The sequence below is a fragment of the Ictidomys tridecemlineatus genome, chromosome 6, assembly GCF_052094955.1.
Source record: "Ictidomys tridecemlineatus isolate mIctTri1 chromosome 6, mIctTri1.hap1, whole genome shotgun sequence".
Lineage (NCBI taxonomy): Eukaryota > Metazoa > Chordata > Mammalia > Rodentia > Sciuridae > Ictidomys > Ictidomys tridecemlineatus.
This window is the reverse complement of record NC_135482.1, coordinates 27142551-27162478: the sequence shown is the minus strand read 5'-3', so window position 1 is coordinate 27162478 and position 19928 is coordinate 27142551. Positions and strand designations below refer to the sequence as shown.

The 19928-nt window shown below is 35.1% G+C and overlaps 1 protein-coding gene across 3 annotated transcripts in view; it reads right to left on the bottom strand.

The window, feature by feature from the left end:
- Positions 1-11058, bottom strand: part of Dcn (decorin) — a 35210-nt gene extending 24152 nt beyond the window's left edge. Inside the window, exons 1-2 of one of the 3 annotated variants that reach the window (XM_013358231.4) lie at positions 10745-11058; positions 6727-6973 (exon numbers count right to left, since the gene is read on the bottom strand). In XM_013358231.4, the coding sequence (XP_013213685.1) occupies positions 6727-6940 (214 nt within the window). In that variant the 5' untranslated portion in view covers positions 6941-6973; positions 10745-11058. Of the gene's footprint in view, positions 1-6726; positions 6974-7720; positions 7863-10744 lie in introns of those variants that run through there. The other 2 variants (XM_005324434.5, XM_005324435.5) reach the window with 2 other exon arrangements.
- Between the last annotated feature and the right edge of the window lie 8870 nt (positions 11059-19928).

Here is a 19928-nt window from a genome sequence, read left to right as displayed (position 1 = left end):
GTGCATAGAATGTTGCAAATATAAATTATCACTACACTTCCCTTCTGCTGGAGAAAGAAGATCAATACAGAGGTCATTTAAAATATTGCATAATTCTATGCATGTATGTATAATCAATTGTGTCAGGACAATCAAGGAGAATATAGATAGAATGAAAGCACAGAAGTAGACATGCAGGAGAAGTTGTCTCAAAGCAGTCTACAGAATAAATCCAGGGTAAATAAATCGGGGTGTATTACAATGCAGTTGCTATGGGGCTTTCTCCTTTTACTGAGACTGGATTGCAAACTGGTTTAAATTCTTTATCCTCAATTTTTGAGGAAATATATAATCCTCTTGTAATTATTTTGAAGGGAAAAAGTTAAGATGACAGGGTCTCATGGTTTTCCTCTTTCATCCAGGGAATTGCTGTTCCAGCTAACCTATTTCCATCCTGTCCCCTGGAGCCAGGATGTTCTTCCAAAAGAGAATGCAACCCAGCTGCCGTCTAATGAAATGCCTTGATCCCGCACAGCTGCCTTGCTCTCCCTCCTGGGGCCAAGAGGGAAACCAGGGCTGCATCAGTTCTCAGGCGGGTCAAGAAGGCAAACACTTATCCAGTTGTTTTAGATTCCTGTCTTCCTCCTCACCATCTTTAACCCCTGAGTCGGGCGTCTCAGCTCTCTGGGTAAGACCTGAGTGTAAATCTCGCTTTTCCTGAGGATTGTCCAGACTCACCCTCTGCCCAATGCTAATTTAGCAACCCAGTGGGCATACTCGGTACATCCTTCTTCCTATAGTGTGTTTTGAAGAAGCCCTTTTGATGCATCTGACAATCTGAATAAGGGACTCCCCCCTAACCCCTGCCACCCACATCCCTGCTGCTATAAAGCTAGAAACTATGAAGGCAACAGGAGCTTCTAGCATCCTGTCTGCACCCTGAAAAATAGCCCTGATTTATTCTTATGGATTGACTTCAGGGGAGAAGTCTAATGGTTTATTGTTTCCTTTATAAGATCTGCTTTGGGCAAACTAGTCTCCCCAGACCAGCAACTGTGACATAATATATCCCAAGTGGTAACCACGGACAAAGTTTTCACCAGCATGAGCAGAGTCAGTTTTAAAAAGAAACTACGCAATTTTAACAATTCTATGGTTTCCCTGATATATTTTTTTTAATGAAAATATCCTTTTTTTTTAATATTTATTTTTTAGTTCTCGGTGGACACAACATCTTCGCTGGTATGTGGTGCTGAGGATCGAACCCAGGCCGCACGCATGCCAGGCGAGCACGCTACCGCTTGAGCCACAACCCCAGCCCCTGAAAATACCCTTTACATTAAGAGGAACATTTTAGGTACCAGTAGGTAATTGTGTTGCTTTCACATGACCAAATTTAATGTGTTCTATCTTCTGGTGCCATTTCCAGAAGGTTAAGAATCACTTGCTATCATAAAATAAATACATGCTTCATCCTCAACTCCAGACAAACAGTTTTTGTTCAAAGGAATATTGGATTAAAGAGCACCAAACTTCTTGATAATTGTACATTTTTTTAAAATTCTCAACTATTTATATTTGGAGATAACACATCCTTCCTTAGGAGACAGGAGAAAGACAATACTCTTTATATCTAGTTTGACAAACCATATATGAGACACTTGTCAATTTCAAATAGAAAATAAAGGATGTGCCATAAGTAACCTCAGGTTGTTGGTTAATTTAGAAATGATGAACTATATGTAAAAGTTGCTATGATGAGCATTTTCACACACATTTTCTAGTCTTACCATGGCAAAGCAGGATAGGAGCTCAGAGGTGTTTAATTGTATGACCCAAGCCCTTTCCAATATCAAATGATTTTAAAACTTCCTCCAAATCTTTTGAAACTTAACTATAAAAAAATTTAATCAGTGTTATTTTAAGTTTGAAAAATATACAAAAGATGAGATATATACTTATATTTGACTTTTCAGGCCTAATCTGTCTTTCATCAATGAGATTAAAGTCATTACCAAATTCTGCTAACTGATAATACTTGACAAAAGATGAATGGCTGAACCAAAGAACACACAAGAAATACTATCTTCCTTCATGATAACAAGGACAAGACTGATATTAAGACATTTTAAAAAGATTTGACAAGGAGTTACACTTATAGATTGTTGGACTTTCGGGTTGCCTCCATTTCCTGGTTGTATGAAGAGTGCTGCAATGATCATGGATGCACAGATGTCTTAGATTTGCTGATTTCATTTCCTTAGAATATAAACCCAGCTTGGAATTGTTGGATCATATGTTCCTTTAATTTGTTGAGGAGCCTCCATAATGTTTTCCATCATGACTGTAATAGTTTATATTACCACCAAGAGTGTACAAGCATCCTTATTTCTTTACATTCTTGCCAGCACTTGTTATCTTTATTCTTTTCAATAATAGCAATTCATCCTGGGGTGAGGTAATATCTTCTGTTATTGTTTTTGTTTGTTTGCTTGTTTGGTACTGGGGATTGAACTCAGGGGCACCCAACCACTTTGCCACATGCCCAGCCCTATTTTATATTTTATTGGACAGGGTCTCAGAGTTGCTTAGTGCCTCACTTTTGCTAAGGCTGGCTTTGAACTCACTATCCTTCTGCTCAGCCTCTGGAGACACTGAGATAACAGGCATGTGCCACCCCACCCAGCCAGGTGAGGTAATATTTTGTAGTTTTGATTTGCATTTCCCTGATGATAGTGATGTTCAGCATGTTTTCATGTACCTTTTGGTCATCTATCTTCTTTTAAGAAATATGTATTTAGACTTTTTAAAATAGAGGTTTTAAAATGAGGTTTTATTAAAACCTCAATTTTTAATATTTCTTTTTATTTTGAGGTTTGAAGTTCCTGTTATATTCTGGATATCTACCCTCCCTCATCATGGTTACAGTTTGCAAATATTTTCTACTATTCTGCAGGATGTCTCTTTACTTTGTTGATTGTGTCTTGGCTCAAAAGCTTTTTAATTTGATGTAATCCTGTTAGAATAGTACTCATCGATGGATGAGTTGGTAAAGAAAATATGGTATGCATGCACACAATGGAATATTATTCAGCCATAAATAATGAAATCCTGTCCTTTGCAACAACATTAATAAAACTTGAGATCATTGTGCTAAGTGAAATAAGCCAGGCACAGAAAGACAAGCACAGCATGACCTCACTCCTGTGTGGAAACTTCTTAGAATCTGAGAGTAGAATGGTGGTTACCAGGGACTAGAAAGAGTGGGAATAGGAAGAAATGTTATCTATGGGTACTAAGTTACAGTCAGCAGCAGAAAGTTTTGGTGTGCTGCTGCCCTAGAGATAACAATAATATTCCACACATTTCAAAAACCTAGAAGAAAGGATTAGGATAGTTTTCACTAAAAAGAAATGATAAACACTAAGGAGACAGATATGTGTAAACTAATTTAAACATGATACAATATACACATGTATCAAAGTATCACATAGTACCCCTTTCATAGTAAAATTTTTATGTATTTTTATGAAAATGAATGAGTATGTCCATAGGTTTCTGAAGTCACTAGTCCTATATCTACCCTTATTGTTTTTTTATAAATGCTATGATTAAGAGTGAATTATTTTATGCCTGAAGAGGACAGATAAAGAGAGAAAATAAGGGTCTCATAAAATTCCCATTCAAGTTATACACTAAATTACAACAAACTATGCAAATCAACTTGGCAACCATCTGTGGAAATTCATGTGTACTTTCTCAGTCCCTCATGCTCTACAAAAGTATATTATGATAATATTATGATGAGTTGCAACTAGGGACTTGAAATAGCCCATGGACTAATTACTCAACTTAATTTCACAGTTTTCACTTCTTAACTTTGAAAAAATTATCTAAATTGTTCACTCTTTAACTTTACTAGAAATACTTCTTAGTGGAAAAAATAGTTGAATATTATAACAGAAACATTTGCTTGTATTTTATTTAGATAATAACCAAGCATTATTATCTTTCAACATCATAGCTTTTCTCTTTTCATTCAATGCTAGAGCAAGAATAATCTTTAAGATAATATTAGCTATTAATGAAGAAAATAACCAACATTTTCCATCATAAACTGCATTGGATATTTTCTTTATTGCAATAATTCAAGCTTCATGCTCAGATCAATAGGGAACATGAAACAAAATATACCGCATTGTCTTTACTATGAATAAGGTAGCATCTTTTTTTACTTTTTTTTAAAAAAAACTCATCTATTATCTTTTACTTGACATGATCATTATATAATCAAGACATATACTGAGTTGCTTCTGTGAGGTGAGTATTTCACTTACATAATGGGATCTCCTAGACTGACTTTTACACATGAAAATGTAAAGGTTCTCAACAGCTTTCCAGGATCATAAAGTAAGTAACAATTAGATAATAGTTGAAAATCTGAATAGCGCTAACTGTTCTCTTTAAAGGCAAGGGGATTTCTTTTCTCTTCAAGTCCATTTTCTACTGTAGAAATACATCATTAAATTTTTTACGATATATTTCAATATTCATCTCTGAATTAATAAAAGTACGCTGGATGAACCCACTGCTCACTGAAACTCGGTTTTATTAATTAAATGTAGAATCTTAAAATAAATTATTGTCAGAATCTTGGCTACTTCCTTAACCTATAAGATTCAGAAAATCTATGTTTAAGGGAGGAATGTTGTATGCTTTGGGCACTTAGAGGAAAAAAACAAAACAAAACAAAAAAAGATAACATATAGAAAACTTTAGTGTCTAAATATAAAACAAGATAAACAAAACTGTAACAGCAACAACAAAACAACAAATTGCATTATGTGTCTTCCAAGTCAGTGTACTTGATGTTTCCCAAGACAAAGATTTTCTATTTAGTTTTGACCTATTAGTAGATTTGTGCCTTTTAAAAGTAGAGAATTGGAAAACTGGTGTAATGCTTTTATCAGATTCCAGCTTTATAAACTATTTCTCATGGAAGAAAAGTGAACCTATATTCAAAAATAATGCTTATGGAAAGTGACTGGCTCACTCTCAAAAATACCAACCATTAATTTTTGATAATATATTTAGTGGGAGTAATAATGAGTCCCTTTAACCTTATTCTCAGAGGTAAAGTGAATTTTAACTGCATCACACTTCTTGGGAACTTTGCCATTTTAGTAACTTCAAAAAAGAGTTTACCACTCGTACATCTATCAAATGGTGTTACTTTGTTCATATTTTTTCAACCTCATTAATTTCTTGCCCAAGACAGTAATACGAGTTATCTCTAGACACTTATAAAATTTTTCTGGAGAATTTCATAGTAATCTAATATCCCCTGTAGTGACTATGCAATTCAAAAAGGAAGTTGCCACCACTAAAAGGTAAGACCCAAAGAAAAAGGACCATATATGGCTTCCTCATCTTCCCCATAATCTAGAATAGAATTGAAAGATGGTGGGCTCTTAGTATCTTAATTGCAGGAGTGAATGAATGAATCCAGGGAATTTATCCTTTACCCTTTGGAAAACCATTATGTACACAAGCATTTGGGATGTGAATAGCTATATGATATATATATATATATATATATATATATATATATATATATATATACTGACATTGAAGAAACTTCTGCAAGTATTTCTTTTCAGCTTTTTCTGTTGAACATATCTTATGTTTGTCTGAGTTCTTCTGTGTAGTTTATTTCCACTGTAGAAATTAATGGCAATTTTTTTTCCTGCAAAAAATATTCTTGGCAGGCATGTCTTGAATAAATAAAGAGCTTCTGAAAGAAGTGCCTTATACACTATGGGATTTCTTCCATAAGGAAATACACATGGCAAAATCATAATATGAGGATTCTTTCTCTCTTTTTTTCCAATAAGAAAATACATCAAAAGAAAGGAAGAATGTGAATCGGCTGCCATGTAAACGAAGTGTACTCTTCTTTGGCCCATCCATTGGGCCTCCAAACTTTCTGGAGGTTTATCTCTTAAGTATATTACTCTTGGAATTTCCAGACCAAGTGTTTCTGAAAACAAGATCAATCAAACTGTCTGGTGTTAGGCTAAAGATATATGCTCCACGATTACATTGGATATTTATACCATACTTTAATCATAAATATTTCCTTTGAAACTTTCTAAAGAATATAAACAGCCAGATTACGAAATACCATAGGTAGAAGCAACACTAAGACCCAGAGATTAAGGGAGCATTTTAGTACTTGGAAGATAAATTTTTGTTGTAAAATGTACTTTGTCTTGCTTCTGATAACTCCATAGTTTATGATCAAGTCATGGTCCAACTCTGCTATGTGGGCTGAATCCAGTGTAGAGAGATTGTCCAGGTTTTCTTAACTGTCTAAATTTTTATGACACCAAATCATAGAATTAAAATGAACCATCCTCTGGAATCATAAAATATAAGTTTTGTTCAAAATTTCATTTTACAAAAAAAAGGGGGCCGTGAAGCTCAGAAAGACTTCTTAAGAAAGTGATTTAGTCAAGATTGCAAAGTGGATGGAATCCTGATTTTTAAGAAGGGAGGAAAGACAAAGTGTCCCTAACCTGAAAACTACTTTTCTACCCTATGCTGCTTCCTTTACTCCTCATTAGGTGGCAGTGTCTCTCGTCTTTGGAATTGCAGATACCAACCGAAAATCCTCAACTCTGAGAGAAGCCAGACCCATGAAAGAGACAAATTAGGTAGGCAAACGAGAGCCTGCACCCCACTCACCCAAATCAGAACACTGCACAACTCGAAGGTGGCACTGACAACGGAAAGGACACACAGGTCCCAGGGGCTCCATTTCTCCAAATTCAGGAACACGTTCTTCTGGGCCTATCCCAGAAGCCTCATCTTCTAGCATAAAGTCAAACAAGCCCCTCTGTTGAAAAGGTCCAGCCCAGGAAACTTGTGCAAGCAGGAGGAAGATGAGGGTCGCCTTCATGATTTATCTCAGTTATTTTCACAACCTAGGAACCTAGGAAACAAATAAAAGGTACAGGAAGACCAAAGTCCATGAGTTGTTTTTTTATATAATGTCCCATACTAAAGTGAAGATGGAGAAAGTGTAAAAAAATAATATTTACTATGAGGAAGGAGAACATTAAAGATGTATTCAAGAGGTAATAAAGTAATTATAGCTTCACTTGCACAGCGAATTACTTATGAAGACTTTGAATAGGTTGTGAATCTATTTGAATCTGCCTTCTGAATTAAGATGATATATACTTTCATATAATTTGCAAAGTTTTAATGATTATAAGTCATTCTGGTTTTTGATACTCTCAACACAAACCATGACATAGTTAAAATTCTTCCAATACAGAAGAAAGATCACCAATTCTTATCTCAGACGAAGCTCTGGAAACCATCCTCATCTCTCCATACTACTGTGTTTATCTTGGTCTAGGCCTTCTCATCATGCCCTGAACTATTGCAAGAGCTTGCTCATTTCTACCCTGAACATTTTCTCTACCCCAGGCCATCTTCCACTCTTCTACCCAAGCCATCCTCTGAAAATTAACCTCATTAATTTCTATTGCAACTCCTTTGTTGGCTTCCGATGGCTTGCCAATAATGTCCTCATTCCCTGTGCCATATGTGAGACCACTCGTAATTTGGTGCCATCTGATATTTCTAGGCATATTTCTCTCTGTTTTCTCTCTCCTACTAGATCCTATCTCTACTCTTACACTCAAAGTCACTTGCCATTTACAGTACTTACCTTGCGGAGAGGTTAAGTTAAATAATGGCTTTCCTTCTGTGTCCCCTGACTTATACAGGCAGGATGCTCCTCTCTGCCTCTTCTGTGCTCCCGGAGCACATCACTCTTACCTCTTTTAAAGAACTTATCACATTATATTGTAATTTGTTTTGCATGCTTGGTCTGTCCCCCCCCCCCCAGACCATGTAGTCCTTCAGGGCGTGTCTTATTATCCCTTGTTCTGTACCCAGCCTTGCACAATGTTTTGCACACAAATGACTCAGTTGACCATCAGTTTATTAACAACATAATTTATTCAATATTTTTCCAAGTCACCAATCATTTTGATGTTTTAAGACACAATCTAGTGTTTTCTTCAAATCCAAATTTCTAGAATAAAAAACATGTATACATATATCAAATGGAAAGAGCTTCAATGTGGTATAAGAAAATTTCACATTTAAAAAATAAATCTGTTGGTTAAAATCCCAAATTGATTATTTTTAAAAAGTCAATAAATACATGTGGAAAACCTAATTGATTGTTATATAATTTATATATTATCTACTGTTTACTAGTGGTAACTTTTACTAGTAGATAATTTATATATTATCTATTTTTACATTTTACTAACCTTTTGTAAAGTCAAATAAAGAAAAAAGCTCAGTTTTGACAAATGCATATAATATTTACCTATTCATTAAATAAACTCTTATAAATATATACATCCATATTGTTAAATGGGCCAATGTGATCTAAATAATTCAATGATAAATCTGAATAAGTCAGAATAGGAAAAAGTGGTTGATTGCATAGAGAACAAATAATCCATTTTTGAGAAGATGTGTTTTAAAATGCCATTGAAACTCTTCTAAATTCCCAGAACATATTGCAGATATTATGTTTAGTCTCAACATCATTGCTTTGAATTGTACATGTGTAAGAACTAATATTAAGACAGAACATTCATAATTAGAATTAAAGAGTTGTTTTGAGCCACATTAGCCAATGGAAACATATGAAAATAAAGGGAAAAAAAATCTTTGTATGTGTCTTCTGGAAGTTTTTCCAGATCCACTAGAGAAGAAACAAAATGTTTTTCAATTTCTTACACCTTTGCTCTTAGTTTATATTCAGTATTGGAGTATGTCTAAAGAAATACACACAATACTGGCTTATGGTTTTTCTTTTTAAAAATAAATGTTATTATTCACTCTGCCAATTGAAATTCAGTGTCAGGGGTTCTCCTGAGCCCATTCCCACTCAGTTTGAGTTTCTCTTTAAGGGGAGACTGTTGTTTTGGCAGGACATTTTCTTGCATTGATCTGAAAGAGAGGTCCTCTATCTGTTTCACATTAAAATGCAATGTTTACGGTTTACCACAAGTTTGCTAGCCTTGCATATTTAATGTCTTATAATTTTAGAAAAAAAATTAAGCAAAGTAATTGCAGATTTAATAAATAGCAAAGAGAGTCAATGCAGATGTCATTTTGTAATCCTTTCCCCAGAGTAGAAAATGCCTGGCTGTTTTACTAACGACCCAAAAAAGGAAATGTTGAGCATTAGCTCAGAGCAATAGTATCATCATTTGGAATTGTTTACTCTTTTTAAAAATGGTGCAAATTCTCTGTGCAATATTCTTTTTGATAGAAACTGAGTAAGACAGTTCATAGATTCAATGACTTATTTTTACATCACTTTCATGGGCTTTGTGTATATGAATGCATTTTTAACTACAAATATCCTAAGAAAGACTAACATGTCCAGCAACTTTATGTAAATCCTTTCATGAAATAACTTCTTCTACTTTAGTGTCATATGTACCTGAAAACACAGCATCTTAAAACGATTAATGTAGGCTCCTGACAGTCTTGATATCTTCAATTATTTCCTTCCTTTCTTAATAAATCACATGCAAAAAAATGAACAGCAAATAGAACTTGCCCATAGAAAGCAAGGAGGCTGTTACTGAAATGACATACTTTTTACATTTCATTGCAACTATATTAAGTATTCTTAAAATGTATGTAGGTTCATTATTCCACTAATGTTAGTTGTCATGGCTTATAAATGCTTTATCAGAAATAATAAAATGACCTCAGCACATTGAATTAACTGTATCGTTCAGACCAACATTTATGAAATGTCATTTATACCTTTCGTATGACTTTTAAAGTTCAAATATATCCTCAAATGATAAGGGCAGATATTAAGTGCAAATCAAAATTAAAATCCCCAGTGCTGGGTGACTTCAAAACTTCATTAATAATACAAGTAATTTAAAATAAATAATAGCAGCATTTATCCATAAATAGGACTACTATACAAAGTATTTGGCTTTTTTTTTTTCTGTTAAAAACAGTAGGAGGAAGAAAAAGCCACAGGCATTTACATCACTGAGAGCCCACTTAACCAGTGGTCATCAGGTTACCCTGTTTTAAAGTTAGAAAGAAAATTACCCACACCCTCATTTTACAGTGCATGTACCTTATAATAAATTCCATTTGCTTTAAAATACTGAAAAGGACACTCCTTTACAGTAAAGGAATTGTGCAATTGCAAAAATATCTTAGGTCTTTAACATAATAAGTATTTGCAATGTTTATTTTTTTACCTCTGGTAATAATTTCTATTCATTTCTGGGGGTTATAGAAATATACATTAGCTCTCTACCGCTAATCACTAGAGTTCACTTCTCTGAGGTTTTAAAAGTTTGTAAAATATACAAGAATTCAGGATGGGAATAAATCCTTAAATGTATAATCTAACCACAAATACTATGCTAGTTTAGAATACTTTTCTGTTAACACTTTATAAAGAGCTAAACATTTCATCAGTACAAATACAAAAACATCAATATAGATAGTCGTGGTGTTCGGTTACAGTTTTTTCATAAGCATCTTTGCAAGAACAGAAGAGAAAAAAGTAAAACAATGCATTCAACCATTTTACCAAATATTTAACTTCTGCTTTCAAGCAATACTTGTTTAAAAGGTTGCATAAGATTACTAAAAGTTTAGCATGATTTTTTTTTCTTTTTCTCACCAAATATTTCCTTTTGCTCTCGACTTGACCGAAGTTTTATTAGTCTGTAGCAGAGTTCAGGACAATTATTGAAAACCGTACCTTTTAATCCGGGTACTTGCCACAGGAGCCCTCAAAGCTGAGATGCAATTACACTAAATATTCAGCCCAAGCAAAAGAGTTTGCAGGTGTGGAAAGGAGGAGGGGGTAGGTGCTGCTCAGTGACTGTCACTAGGTTGAAAACCTCCTGCTTCTACTCCATAGCACAGTTAAAAAATAAGGTTTCCCTCAATGAACACAATCCGGCTGACACCCACATTAGATCATATGGTAATGATATGTCTCTTGTATTGTAGCCAGAAACTTTATCGGTCTTTTTTCCTCCGCATTTGCTTTATTCTTTTTGCATCTGCTCAAGATTCTAAACTGCTTTTGTAGTATAGTGGAGCAACTTGACTTGAAATTTGTCTTATTGTCGATTCTTTCCCTAAAATATTGTAACTAAAGGGTTTGTCTCCCCACCCCCAACACCATCCCCCCTCTGCAAACTTTCTAGCTTTGTTTATCAAGAACATTCTTTATACTTCCAAAATGACAAGTTTTCTTGCTTTTAAGATGCACAAGTCCAGAAAGTGGAATGAAATTAATCCTGGAGTTGTTTTAAATGTGGTTTGCAAAGATGACTGAGTAGGCTTATTCAAAATTCCTCATTCAGGTTTTTACTTACCTTACAAGGTTTGTGCAAATTCAAGTACTATGCTATGGACCTTTCTGTGCATTTTGAATGTGTTTCTATAGTACCCTGGAAGAAAGCCAGGGATTTATATAAAAAGTATGTCATTTATTATTTTCATTACTCACAATTTAAAAATTGTTTTGTTTTCTGCCTGTTGTTGTTGTTGTGCTGTTATAAAATAAAACACCTAGATACTAGAAAGTGGTTACAATATAGTTTAATCCTCATTTTGAAAAAAACTGCTTTTCTTAGGCTATATTTATATGTAATCCAGAACTTTGAAGAGGCAAATAGATTCTTTGGCTCTTTCCAAATTTCAGTAAGTGGAAAAAAAGAAAGTACAAATACGAGGAAAGATATTTATTTAGCCACTGGAAAGAATTTTTTTTTTTTTAAATAATTCCCTTGCTGGATGCTGTGAGTTGTTTCTGTGTAAGTCTCTATGTTTTGTTTTGACTTGTATCTTTATGCTCTGGCCCCTAGGCTGTTACCAGGTGGAAACTTAAAGTCAACATCTGTGAAACATGAGAAGAACCCCCTCCCAACCTCCCCCTCCTTCCCTCCCTCATGTAGTCATCTAAGTATACACTTCTACAGTAAATATTCTTTTTCCCTGATGCAACTTGAAGGAATTAAATTCTTTAATGGGTATTCAAAGGAAGGGGGTGGGTGTGACTCCATTATATTTTGGCTTTTTCCCAAGCCTAGCCTCCCACGTTTTTACCCCCACTCCCTATATCCTTAATATCTCATACTCCCATGCCCAGTTATTCTGATAGTTTAGAAAAAGGCATGTAAAAGTTTTTCTTTGACATTCATGTGAACACCCTACTCCTCGTACCTGGACTTAATTGATTTTCCTCTTCTGAGGTCTCCTTGCATAGAATTTATGACTTTTTGATGATATACAGTTACTTCTTCCTCCCAGTCTCATTATTTATGGACATGTTCTACTCTTAGGAAGGAAACAGGCCATGTCCATATTTCTAAAGTACCTGCACTCAACAATCATATAACATAGTGAATTATGAAGAAATACTTGATGAATTAGCAAGGACAGTCAAATATTGACTGTGGACTATACCATGATTATTGTCTGGTTCAACCCCTGATTTGCTCCTTATCAAAACCCAGCCCTACTAACATGTATAATGATGAATTATAACAATATTTGTATCTAATAAAAAAAAGAGAGAAAAAAAGAAAGTAGAGGTAAAGAGTTAGTAAATAAAAGTGGAAGAAGGAGAACAGGAGTAGAAGAAGAAAAAGACATAAACCTTGATATACAGATCATTTTGCTTTTATAAAAGCAGGGCTATTATGGTAGAGATTCATATTTTGTTTTTTTCCTGTGATGGTATGAACTCGGGGAACTTATTTAATTTCTCTGGCCCTCATTAAGCCACATATGACTGATGGAGTTTTGTATGTGAAGCAAAAATATACATAGATGACTTTTGATTTCTTTGCCTGCTTTAAAAGTAATATGTGGCTGGGCAGGGAGGCTCATTCCTGTAGTTCCAGAGGCTCAAGAGGCTGAGGTAAGAGTTCAAAGCCAGACTCAGCAACTTAGTGAGGCTGTAAGCAACTTACTGAGATCCTGTGTTTAAAAAAAAAAAAAAAAGGCTTGGGATGTAGCTCAGTTTTAAGCACCACTGGGTTCAATCCCTGACAGCAAATAAATAAATAAATAATCAAACGAATAAAATTAAATGAATTAAAATCCAGGTCTCTTACAATCTAACATAATTAGAACAGTTTTGAGGCTAGAATCAATGTCTATACAGAGATTGCTTAGTTTCATCCTGACTTGGAATGTTTGAACACTGGGTTCTCTGAAACTTTGGTTGAAATTAAAAAAAAAAAAAATATATATATATATATATATATATATATATATATATATATATACACAATAAAGTGCTCTGAATTAAAATACTTTATGTGAAGTATTTTAATTCGGAGCAGATACCATACCTTCTGCTAAACTATTATAACTGTGATTTCTATTGACAGCCCACTAGCTAACAGGGCAACTATATTATTCATGCTGTCAAAGTTCATTTCAAGGCTACTCACTTTTTCTCACTGACATCTCAAGAAAGCGACTTCAATTTTACAACACATTAAGGTAGTGAAGAGTGCCAGAGCCTAGAAAGGCCTCCTCTAACACCCTTTTATTTCCTAAGAGGTCTGGAAGCAAGTGATTATCTTCACAAACCTGATGTGACTGGTCTATTCTTAGACTGATACTTCAAAGTTAAGTCAGGGGTTGGAGTGAATTATGTGGCTGTATGTTTTGCCACCCCAGATAGATTTCTCACTCTGCCAAGGAAGATGACTAAGGTGGAATTTAGGGAAATCTTTAATGCAGGATGGCTTGAAACAAAACCTAGTGTAGGACGCTTTTGCTTCCCCTGCTATGTGTCCCCAACCCATCACCATGGTGTCCTTACACAAATTTCTCTGTTGCACAGGTTTTTTTTTTTTTTTTTTTTTTGGTACCAGGGTTGAACCCTGGGACGCTTTACCACAGAGCCACATCCCCGTCTCTGTTTTATATTTTATTTAGAGACAGGGTCTCACTGAGTTGCTTAGGGCCTCACTAAGTTGCAGAGGCTGGCTTTGAACTTGGAATCCTCCTGCCTCAGCCTCCTGAGCTTCTGGAATTAAAAGCATGTGCCACTGTGTCTGGCTCCACAGGCTTTTGGCCCATAAATTGTGGATAGCCCTAGTGTTGTTTTCTTCATGGGTTTGGATGAGGTTTAAAGGCTAATATTTAAATCGTTTAGAGCTGTGCCTGATGCATCTCCAACAACATATACACATTTGTTGTTGTTTCTGCTGTTCTTGTTCTTATGGATGGTATTGTTACAAACTTTCCCTTGGACATTCCAGTACAGAACTCAATACTGTACCCCTAGTGGTTGTTCTATCAACAACCTAAGAAAACACCCAAACTGTTTTATAGTGAGAAGAAAGAACACTGTGCAGTTTGATGAGTCTGGGTTTCAACCCCCTCTTTTTGTCATTAAATAATGGCCAGGCTTTCTTTCTGACAATGTTTTATAGAAGTAGGTGCTGCTGAAATTCATTGACAAACTTTGTAAGGAACCAGAGACTCCAGTTTCAGCATAACTATGCTAAACATTAATAGAGAAATAGGAATAGGGACTCGGTCAGGATAAAGAATGAATTGAGATAGGGAAAAGGTACAGAGATATAAGCCTTTCTTTCTCTGCAAGGAAATAATCAATTCTGTTATTCTCTGACTCTTTTCTGGAATGCTCTGGAGCATCTTTTTCAGTCACAATCAAGAGACGAATTATTCTTCCTGTAATATTGAACAATCAATTTGTACTTGGTCAACAGGCCAACACTTACTGACTCTCTAGATGAAGGCACATATTCCTTTGTTAAAATCAAGGCAATTTTTCAGTAACCTATCCATCAACCAATCAGAAAATACTGATTGAGGAACCACTATGGGAAAATAGCATTAATATTAAGGCCTATGCAAGATACTAAGAAACACAAAGTTAAGCACGAAGGACATGACTTCAAAGGATTTACACTGGAGGAGAAGATAGAGCTGAAAACTATGTATTTATATAATAACATGTTAGTATTAGCATACCAGAGAAGTTATAACGTATGATTCCCGTCCAAAGTAAAGTATGATGTAATTAAGAGTAATTGTCTTAGCAAGTGAGAAGGAGGAATGAGGGAGAGATCACTTTACACAGGACTGTTAAGTAGGTATTTATGTAGAGCGGGAGTTTAACTTCAGCTGGATCCTGAGGGATAACAAGAATGTGCATGGAATGAAAGGAGAGAAATGGCTTTTTAGAATGGCAAAACTGTGCTAACATAATCTTGCAAATGAAAAAGCAAAAGATGAATAAATCAATGTGGTTGAAGTACATGTTTTTCTTTGAAAGGAACCATGAGCTCCTTTATCATTCTTGAATATTCAAACCCTCCCAGGCTGTATGACATGTTCAAGTCACACACTAAATGATTGTTTAGTGTTTATAGAAATGAGAAAATAAATGAGTAGAGAGTCTCACTGGGGAAGGACTTGAAAGTCTCCAGTGGGGCACTTATCCATCTATTCATTCGTTTGCTCAGCAAATATTTATTTGGTGATTAAAATATACCAGTTACTGTGCTGGAAGCTGGATATTATCAAAGGTCCTTGAATGAGGTAATAACATGTTAAAATTATTTATTTTAGCTAATCAATTTCTATACCTATGTTCATAGTAGTGAAACGTGAGTCAAGGAATCTAGTTGAGAGGTTATTGCTTTAGTGTATTAATATCTTTTTTTTTTTTTGGTTTTGGTACTGGGGATTGAACTTGGGGGCACTCAACCACTGAGCCACATCCCCAGAGCTATTTTGTATTTTATTTAGAGACAGGGTCTCACTGAGTTGCTTACTGCTTCACTTTTGCTTTGGCTGGCTTTGAAATTGCAATCCTCCTGCTTCAGCCTCCAGAATCTCTGGGATTGTAGGCGAGCATCACTGTGCCTGGCTTAATATTTTAATAACAAGATGAGCAAGGTAGAAATAGGGATACTACTCAGACAGCTGATGTGATATATGAAAGATGTGTTTGGAGTACCTATTCCGTGTCAGACACTGAGATATATTCTTTAAGTGCATTATCTCAACTAAAGCTCATGATAAATCTTCTAGTATGGTGGCATCATAAACAATATTCATAATCAATTTTAAAAGCACAGAGTTAAAGAGTGAGGAAGGCATACACTCCAGCTGTTCTCTATACCACCCAACCAACAGCTTCTATCATTTAAGTGTTAGCCAGGAAAGAGTTGACTGCTTTGTCTGCATTGTTATCTCCTCCAAGGAGAACTTTATGAGGAAAAGAACCACAAAATAACTGAGTTGACTAAATCTCTTGATGCATGCAATGGTTGGAATTTATTGGAATATAAATATAAATATATTCTATGAGTTCAACTCTTAAGATACAAAAATAATGTGTAGTGCTGATAGCGAACCTACTATGAGTAATTGGGGAATCATGCAGTCTGAATTGAAGAATGAAAGAAGAAAGGAACAATTAATGTAGACTCCTCCCCTGATTGACAGAATTCTCACATGGGAAATAACCCTGTCTTCAACAAAAGTTTATCTCACTAAATGGGAAGAAAGGTGACTTTCACAGATGAGACCAGCTTTGGAGCAGTGTAACGCAAGTGAGTGAAAACTACAGAAAAGAAAGACAAAACCCAGACACTACCTGGAGGCCACCTCTTGGGCCCTGCTCCTGCCTCTTTACATCTTAGTTGACTTATGCAGCTGGAAGGAAGGGCTGCTACTATAAACCTGTCAAAGTAGGCTTCTATGGCCATGTTATATGTCTTTTGCAAGCAAAGAAAAAAATGTGTGAGTACAAAACTCAAGGCTTAATTCAAGACAAGAAGGAGCAGAATAAGGTGTAATACATGAATTAGTGAATTAGGGAAAGCAAAGAACACACAGTGTTTTTCATTTCCTTTAATGAAGATGTTTTCTTATTATCAGTTTTAAGGGAGGCAGCAGTGTGATAGTTGAGTACACAGACCCTGGGGCCAGATTGCTTAGGGTTGACTCACAGCTCTGCCACTGATAATCTGTGTAATCTTAAAAGAGTTTCTCTATAATGATAGCAGCTATCTGAGGATAAAATGAGTCTGTGTGGGAAAAAAGGGTCTGGAACAGAACCTGTCATAAAAGAATTCTGTAAGTTCGTGTTAAGTCATTCAAATTTCAGAAAGGATTGAGGATTTTAAGAGATTTTTGTTCTTCTTCTTCTTGCCTTTTATACATACTCTGGCCTAAAAGCTATGTTCCGTTTGCTTTCGAGCATTCAGATGCAGGTCATGTCTGTGCTGTGTGTTTACTGCAGGGCACCTATTTGGTCTGTAAATATTCTCTTTCAATTTGCCCTGTATCCAAGGGAAAGTAAATTCTCCACCACAGAGTACAACCTTCCAGAATTCAAGTAAAGCAAACGAATGAAAAGTTTTATTCTAATGTCAATACTGTAAAATAATGACTTCGTTTAGGAAACTTTTCTGAGATATTTGTGGCCCCTTGAGAACCATCTGATCTGAGTCAAGCTGCCCCTTCCCTGGTCGTAGTTTATCACTTGTAGTTTGCCCCGTTGAGGTTATTTCTTTAGCAATTCATGAGATGAGCTTTTTAATGCAGGTATATATTAACATGACAACAAAGTGAAACATGCTTTCCATTGAAATCATGAGTGCTTTTATTTTTTTGGAAAGCATCCTGTATCTTGAATGAATCCACTTCAAATACCTGAGGAAATAGTACCTCCTGAAAATAATTTATGTGACCATTTTGCACAGAACTGATGTCTAAGCTTATCATTTAAAAAGGCATTAAATCACCAGCAGACAAGCTTACTTTATAATTATGAGCCTATGGGGAAAACAAAAGAAAATTGGGCCATGATCACATTTGGTGTTTCAGTTTTAAATCTCTTTAGAGCTTTCTTCATCAAAAGATTGGCTTCTCATGAAACGTCTTCATTCCTGGAGGCCAGTTTCAGGAACTTCCCCCAGCATTACTCATGGTCCAAGACAATACAAAAATCCAACCATAAGCAGAGTGCTTAATTCCTCCCATCGGCCAAGAACCATAGAAGTTCCTGCTATCAAAACATTCTCTAAAAAGGTGATTTGTTTATCCTCTGAATGATAAGAACATTATGTGCTTATCCAAGAGAGTAAAACCACATAGTGAAAGCTGCTCAGGGATTAGAGGAAATACTGTGGAGATTTTTTGTTGTTTTAGATTTGATGTAGTTGCAAATCTTAACTGCTGCCAGCTGGCAGTTAAAATGGGATCGCACCAACATTGACAAGTAACACATAGCAATACATTAACAAGTATTCAATAAATCCATTACAAATCTGGTAGTTTCCAAATTTTTCTTTGTTTTAAATTTTGTATACTTCTAATTGTGGTACTAGTACACATAACATTAATTTTACCATTTCACAATGTAAGTGCTTGTATTATTGGGATTAAGGACATGTACAGTGTCATACCTCCATCACCAGGATCCATTTCCAGGACTTTTTCATCTTTCCATACAGAAACTCTGTGCCAATTAAACAATTCCGTATTTCTTTCTCTCCTCAGGAACTTGTAAACTCTCTTCTATCTGTCTCCATAAATTTGCCCATTTCAGGAATCAAAGCAAGTTTTTAATTTAGGGAAAAGCTAATCTTTTCTTCCTTCCTTCCTTCCTTCCTTCCTTCCTTCCTTCCTTCCTTCCTTCCTTCCTTCCTTCCTTCCTTCCATCCTTCCTTTCTTTCTTTCCTTTTTTCTAGATTTTCATTTTGAAATTACATAGGAGGAGAGGAGAATGGGAAGAAAGTATCAAGGCAAAGAAGGAGGCAGCACTATAAGACTTCTAGAGGAAGGACTTATAGGAACACATTTCTGAGTTCAATCAATAAATTTTGATGGGTAGGGCTGATAGTTTGCCATGAATATGTTAAAAGAGTAATTTTGAAATGCTTGACATTCTTTATTAAAATAAGTACAAAAAAGAAATGCAACAATCACAATGTACAGATTTTCTGTGGAAAACAATTCATTAAGAACACTTGAATGTCACCAAATGTTTGTTTATAACTTATCCACTACAGATAAATCTGAAAACCAACTGATGTGTTTGGAATTACTGTCTTTAATAATACATACATAATTTAAGCTCCCTATTCAGTACTGAAAATAGAGCATTGGTAACATACCTGTCTTTTCACAGCACATCTATGACACAGGAGAAGGACATATTTTATGATTCTAAAATATTGCTAAACTTACTTGGCAAATAAAAATTACAATTTTGGTCTTAATAGAAATATTTCCTATGCAAACTAGCTATTTTATAAATACTAAAAAATTATTAATATCTTCTTCAAAAAATAGTATCACTAAAGTTTTTCTAACATTTAAAATTTAAACTAAAAAATCTTGAATGTTTAATTCTAAAAATCAAAACTCTTAAATGTTTAATGCTAAACAACAGAAATAATTTTAACACTTACAAAAATTTTAGAAAAAAAAATCAAAAGTAAACAAAAATTTCTTCAGTTAAAAATCATAATTCAGTTCACCCAAAACTGAGTCTACTTAGTTGAGTCTACTTAGATGTGGTTGATGGAATGCATGGGCCATAAAAGTAGGGATATTGTACCTTTTGTTCACTGTTGTATCTCTCATGTCTAGGACAGGCATTGCCCATGATGAACTTAAGCAATGTTTAAATATTAGCTCTGGAGGACCTACAATTCTGCAAACCCCAAGGCACACACATTTGATTTTTCCATGTTGCAGTCCCTTAAACATTAGAAGATTCTGTATTCACTGGCAAAAGTCCCTTTAGATTGCCACAGAATCAAGTTCAAGTCCCATCTCAGCTC